The sequence below is a fragment of the Triticum dicoccoides genome, chromosome 1A (assembly GCF_002162155.2).
Source record: "Triticum dicoccoides isolate Atlit2015 ecotype Zavitan chromosome 1A, WEW_v2.0, whole genome shotgun sequence".
NCBI classification, from domain to species: domain Eukaryota; kingdom Viridiplantae; phylum Streptophyta; class Magnoliopsida; order Poales; family Poaceae; genus Triticum; species Triticum dicoccoides.
In genome coordinates, this window is record NC_041380.1 from 479,375,350 (window position 1) to 479,381,759 (window position 6,410).

The 6,410-nt window shown below is 52.5% G+C and overlaps 1 protein-coding gene across 1 annotated transcript; it reads right to left on the reverse strand.

Annotated features, from left to right (window-relative positions):
- Positions 1 to 1,096: 1,096 nt before the first annotated feature.
- On the reverse strand, positions 1,097 to 4,488 carry LOC119280842 (probable serine/threonine-protein kinase At1g01540). Its single transcript, XM_037561551.1, has 7 exons — positions 3,658 to 4,488; positions 3,452 to 3,556; positions 3,211 to 3,333; positions 2,944 to 3,114; positions 2,695 to 2,824; positions 2,378 to 2,587; positions 1,097 to 1,599 (listed from the first exon to the last, which is right to left on the reverse strand). The coding sequence occupies exons 1-7, from the start codon at positions 4,335 to 4,337 to the stop codon at positions 1,465 to 1,467; spliced, it is 1,554 nt and encodes a 517-aa protein (XP_037417448.1). The 5' UTR covers positions 4,338 to 4,488; the 3' UTR covers positions 1,097 to 1,464.
- Positions 4,489 to 6,410: the final 1,922 nt, after the last annotated feature.

Consider the following 6,410-nt stretch of genomic DNA (forward strand, 5'->3'; position numbering starts at 1 on the left):
AAACATAATTTTAGAAATGTTTAACATACAAAACTATATCATATTTAGAATCTACACATTGTTCTGAGTAGTTTCCATATATAATATGCTTACTTTGGGGTTACGGTTTGGAAGATATGAATATTTTATAAATTTTTGAATCTGCCAAAAAAGGTTAAAAAAAAGTAGCCAGGCCAAAATTGCAAGATCGTACAACCCATCTTTTAAGCGACACTTAGGCGTGACTATTCTATCTTACGCCAACCATAATTAAAGGAGAAAAGGCAAAAAAAAGGGTGGAGTTGTTGGGATTGAGCCCTGGGTGGAGGAGTTTGGCTCTAGCCACTGGGGTGTTCTCGCAATTGTGAAATTTGAGGTGATAGGCTGATAGCCATACTTGAGCATTCATGATTCATAAATTCGTGATATTTTTCTCCCGAATAAATAGGTAGATTCATGGTATTTTTCCAGATCCACAAATTCGTGAACATTCAAATCCCTGAACTTTTTTCAAACTCGTGAAGTTTTTTCAATCCATAAATTCGTGAACATTTATTCAAATCCGCAAAAAAAATTGAATTTGTGAACTTTTTGCAAATTCAGCTTTTTCCAAATCCACATATTCGGGAACATTTATTCAAATGCGCGAACTTTTTTCAAATTCATGATTTTTTTAGACACTTTTTTTGGGACGGATGGAGTACAAGTAGTGATATTAGCCACTAGGCACGTCAAATTTTGACAGGTCGTATCAATTTGGGAGCATCTTTAAAGCTATTGCAGACCAAGATATGAGCGTGAAACAGTCTGACACAAGAATAATTTACTATAGTTGCAAGTATTTCCCATTTTTAGGTAAGTATAGGATGCTTTATTTAGGAAGATGGTCAATCGGTCATGCACAGGACTAACAATTGATGTTGTGATATCGGATCATGCTTCCAAGCATGAAGAAGAAAACTACTCCCTTCGTCCTAAATATAAATTTCTTTAAAGATTCCAGTGCGGACTGCATACGAAGCAAAATGAGTGAATCTACACTCTAAAATAGTCTATACACATCCGCATGTAATCCATATTAAAATCTGTAAAAAGACTCATATTTAAAAACGGAGGCAGTAGAACTCACAGTTTTGTACACAAGAGACGAGCGAGAAACGTTCTGACACAAGAGTAAAAATCACTATACAACAGTCCGGCAAGCTATGTCAATCACAGAAGCAGGGGGTGTGCATGCAACACCTACAAAGAGCAGACAAACCAGGGGAAACTTTTCACCGAGGATATAGCTGACCTACACCCTCGACAGATCAACCAGGGCTTCCACAAAACTAGTACGAGGCAGCAGAAACGGGAGTAAGAACGACACTGACAAAAAACAAGTTACAACACTGCGTTTCCAAGCTGCCTAGAGCTGAACGCCACAGGCATTGTGATTGACAACGATCAAAAACCCTAGGACGTGCGAGCCATAGCCAACTAGCCCTACTGGAACCTGGACGGCGTGGTGGCAGCGGTGCTGCTGTTGCCATCGTAGCAGCTGCTGTGGCCTGATTCTGTCACCGGCTTCCTCGATTTCTCCAGGGGACTGCCTTGGCACGGCCGCAGAGTCCGACGGTCCTGCGAGCAGAGACGGTCAAAGAATTGTGATTTTGAGGGGGGATAAATATAATTTCAGAGTTACTAAGTCCTGGTTTCTGAAACTTTGGATGAGATGCAGAATGACGGTACGATAGCAGAAACATATATACTTCCTCCGTCTCATAATATAAAGAGCATTAAACGTTTTTATATTATAGGATAGAGGAAGTACTACATTACATATGTCATACTATGTGTTCAGTGTGCTTATGCTGAAGCTGCCAAAACAGCATCGGATCAAGCCAACAAAGACTAGTTCAGGGGGGCAGTATAATTTCAATCTGATAAAAATAACCATGGCGACATGGTGATCTCGAGGTCATCTAGAGTTCTTTTTCGAGATGACAGACAGAGTAATCAACATCCCCAACGGCAGTTCAGAGAGCACAGCCAGGTAGTAACATGGTGATAACTTAACTAATCTCGAGGAATCTGCAATGAAGGCTTGGTCCAAGGTCAGACACTCAACTAGTAATCAGAGCCAGCACCCTGCTATTCTAACCCCCGATGCACCTGCCCTGTCCGTTTCTCCGGACTCCTCAGATGCAGAGGTGTCCACTTTAAAAATCATCAGGCATTTACACACCGATCGGTATAAACTGGCACACATTTTTTACGACGGCAGCCCGGCAATCGCGTGGATTCGGGCATAAGACGTGGAATTGACTTGGTTTTCCAGAAAATTTACGTTGGTACGAGCAAACGAGCGATGAGATTGACTTGATGATAAAGAGGTAGAAGAAGCGGGGAGGCTCACCTCTCGGTAGGGGAAGTCGTCGACCTCGAGCATGTGGATGGCGTGCCCCATCTTGGGCCGCTTCTGCGAGTCGGGATCCACGCACCTCAGCGCCACCAGGAGCGCCTTCTTCAGGGCCTTGGACGACGGCTTCTCCGGCAGCTTGGGGTCCAGGACGGCCTCGTAGTCCCTGTTGCTCACCATCTTCTTCAGCCACTCCACCAGATTCACCTGAAGAGTGAAGAGAGATGCACCCACAGGACACAAGCCATGGTTGAGCTGATTCTGCATTCTGCATGACAGACGAAAACAGACACATTCCGAGCTAGCCTGCCTACCTCCGTGGGAGGCCTGGCGTAGTCGACCGGGCATCGGCCGGAGATGATCTCCATGATGAGCACCCCGAAGCTGTACACGTCGCTCCTCTCGTTCAGCATGCCGGTGCTCGCGTACTCCGGCGCCACGTAGCTGCCAAAAAGAGCAGAGGAGCACAATTCAAATTCAGACACAACTCACATTTTTGGCAATGTATTACACCGATGGATGCATTTAAGGTGCCAAAAATGAAGGAAATATGGAGGTACTACCCAAATGTTCCCATGACCCTGGTAGTGACGTAGTTGCTGTCGGAGCCGAGGAGCTTGGCGAGGCCGAAGTCGGAGACCTTGGAGCTCCACCGCTTGTCCAGCAGTATGTTGCTCGACTTGATGTCCCTGTGCACCACCTTGGGCTCCAGCCCCTCGTGCAGGTACGTGATCCTGAAACCAAACCAGATCAAGATCGCCATTAACCGACCGATCAACGCCGCCGGACCCGGCCGATCAAAGACGGCGATGATAGATGAGTTCACCCACCCTTTGGCCGTGCCGAGCACGATGTCCATCCGGGCGTCCCAGGAGAGCGGGCTGACGGGCCCGACGTCGCCGTGGAGCCACTGCTCCAGGTTGCCATTGTCGACGTACTCGTACACCAGGATCCTGAGGCCACAAGCAAGTGGCGAGTGTCAAGTGTCAAGTGCTGCGTGGTAGGTGAGATTGAGAGGAGCACGTAGCTAGGCACAAAGACGGTGTCGATCCATCATCAACCGATGCGTACCGGTGCGCTCCCTCGACGCAGTAGCCCAGCAGCCGGACGAGGTTCTTGTGGCGGACGCGGCCGATCGCCTCCACCTCCACCGTGAACTCCCTCTCCGCCTGTCCCCTGCGCCGGCCAGCGACATGCGCCAAGAAACACAAAGGCAAACATGTCACGGAGCTAGCCACGCACATGCGCTCTGGTCTGCTCTGTTGGCACGCACGCACCTGTTGTTGAGAAGGTTCTTGACGGCGACCTGGCGGCCGTCGGCGAAGACGCCGAGGTAGACGATGCCGTAGCCGCCCTCGCCGACGACGCGGTCGTGGGCGAAGCCGGCGGTGGCCTCGTCCAGCTCGCGGAGCGTGTACCAGTGGCCCCACCCGAGGTGCGACACCTCGGGCCCGGGGCCCGCCCCCACGGACGACGCCGACGCCGGGTCGGACTGCACGGACCCGGCCTCCGCGTCCGCGCACGCCGCCACCATGCGCCGGTCCTTGCCGGCCTCGATGTGCACGCGCTGCGACCCGTGCGCCACGCTGCCGCACAGCGAGTCGCCGCCGTCCTTGCCGCCGCCGTCCTTGAGGTACGCGGCGCCCATCTCGAGGTAGTGGCGGAGGGAGCCCACGTGGACGGCCACCTCCTGGATCTCCTTGGACACCGGCGGGATGGTCGCGGGCGACAGCGGCGCCGGCGCCGCCTTCCCCTTGGGACGGCGCCGCCGCGCGGCCACCGCGAGGTGGACGGAGACGAGCGCGAGGAGGAGCAGGAAGGCGGCGCCGACGGCGAGGCCGACGAGCACCCACAGGCGCAGCCCCAGCACCGGCGTCCTGCGCGACAGCTCGTTGGTCAGCGGCGGCGGCGGCGGCGGCGACGCCACTGCGCGCGCGCTCCGTTCACGCCCGGCCATCTCCGCTCACGCCCGCGCTACACCCCGTCCCCTGCCAAGCTACACCCTCCTATGGCAGCCACCTTCACTAGCAGCAATGCCGGCGCTGCCGCTGCCGGTGCGACGCAGCATATAGCGGGAGGCCGCGAGCACCGAGTGTGAGCGAGTGAGACTGAGAGCACGACGAGCGGGGGCGAGAGTGTAGGTAGCTCGGGTCGGGGTCGGGGTGGACCGTGGGCGGTTTCGGTGGGCCCGGGGGGGCGCTGGGCACGGAAGGTTGTCCGTTTCTGCGCGACGGGGCCCGCTGGCAGCTGAAGCGTCGGTTAATCTGACACGGAGCTTGGTGCGGTGGTGTAACAAAAGGTCGCAAGTCAGAGGCGAAGGGATCTGGGAGTAAATAAAGTCGTGATCAACGCCTGCGATCCGGCTGCTGCGTACAGTAGCCTCTGTCTTGTCTGTACTCCTACGTCTCCTCGGCGTTATTATCTCTCTGTGGGGTGTGTACTCGACGGACACATGCGTTTCACCGTCGGTGTCGCCGGCTCGATCCGGACCGTCGGTTGAGGAGATCGGGTGGGTGGCAAGGGGCTTGGGGGCGTACAAATTACAAAACCAGAAGCAGGGCAGTTGTTGAGGGGAATCTCTGGAGGCCCTGCTTGGCTGCATGCCTAGCTTAGGGAAAGTGTTCACTGCTTGCTTGGGTAGGGAGAAAAATGCCTCTCGTGTTTCCCATTAGCAAAAGGTTTCATTTCACTGCGGTAGCACCAAAAGTTTCACCTGTTCACCTCCTCCTTTTCTCTTCCTTCAAAAAAGGAACTGGCCGTGACAGCAGCATCGCAGAAATTTAGCATCTTTCTAAGCTAGGAGTACTCTGCTTGTCGTTCGTCCTCTTCTGCTCCACTCTCATCTCTGCATTTCCCCTCCGGGAGGGTGTAATTAAGTCCAGTGCTGATAATCTACAGTAAATATTCCGCTGCCGACCAATTGAATGTGTTTTCCCGTCCAAGCCGGTAAACAAAGCAAAAGTCAAAGAGAGGCATTAAGACAAGAGGACAAGCTACAGTTGTCGCACAGAGTTGACGCCCCCAGTTCAAAATGGCAGTTCGTGGCACTCCCACGGTCCCGCTTCCTGTGAAGTACTACCTCCGTTTTAAAATAGATGACTTAATTTTATAGAGTCATCTATTTTGGAACGAAAGGAGTAAAACATATCGCCAAGCATCAGCTGTGTTTACATACAATTTGCTACGTATTTAATCCACCAATAGGGAACGTGTGTGTGTGCGCATGTGACGGTGCAATGCACCGAGTAATAGCAATGGAGAACAGTTGGTGCCCTTTGTCCCATAGCCTTTTTTCTATACATACATGGAATAACCCTTTTTCCCACTCTGCAAATCATTGAGAGGCCAAAGAATAGGGAAAAAAGTACAGACGCCCTCCATTTTCTACTCATCTTATCCCCTTTTCGCCCTCGCAAAAGGGAAGAGCCCCGACCATCCATCCATGCGCCAGCCAGCAAAGCGCGACGCCGCGGCTACCGACACTTCTGCCAAGGCCAAGTGAGATGAGTCACTCTGGAGGCCCGCCCGAGGTGCCCGGCTTCTTTCTGGCCTCAACTGAACCCCTCACGCATCAGCCAGCCTACTCCTGGCCTGAATGGAGGTCGCGTATGTGCTGACAAGATTCAGAAGAGTTTGCAGACGACGGAGATGGGAGGCTGGCCAGCAACGAGCGGTCGGTTTCCAGCCTAGGCTGCGTGCGATCGACGCGTCTCTTCTCGGAGGCATCCGGCGTTGTTCCGGGCACAGATAAACTGAAATGCGTGTCGCCCCCTTCCCTACCCGGCCCAACCCAACGTGGACTACAAAAAATGTTGTTGGCTACGTAGGCATGCAGTTAGCTGAGCTTGCAGAATGAATATGTATGCATGTATCACGATTCACGATCCCTGCATGCATTTATCACCAACGTACTAGTAGGACCTTTGATCAACTGATTGATTAGATTACGGTTTTCCGTCCTTTTTCGCGGCTGCAATGCAAAAGCTACGCGCGCAATCGAACCGCGACGCGCGTGCAGTCGCTGTTACTA

Coding starts and splice junctions, on each gene's coding strand:
- LOC119280842 (XM_037561551.1), bottom strand. CDS start 4,337: ATGGCCGGGCGTGAACGGAGCGCGCGCGCAGTGGCGTCGCCGCCGCCG. Junction 2,825..2,943: donor AGGGTCATGGGAACATTTGG/GTAGTACCTCCA, acceptor TCTTTTTGGCAG/CTACGTGGCGCCGGAGTACG. Junction 2,588..2,694: donor ACGCCAGGCCTCCCACGGAG/GTAGGCAGGCTA, acceptor TTCACTCTTCAG/GTGAATCTGGTGGAGTGGCT.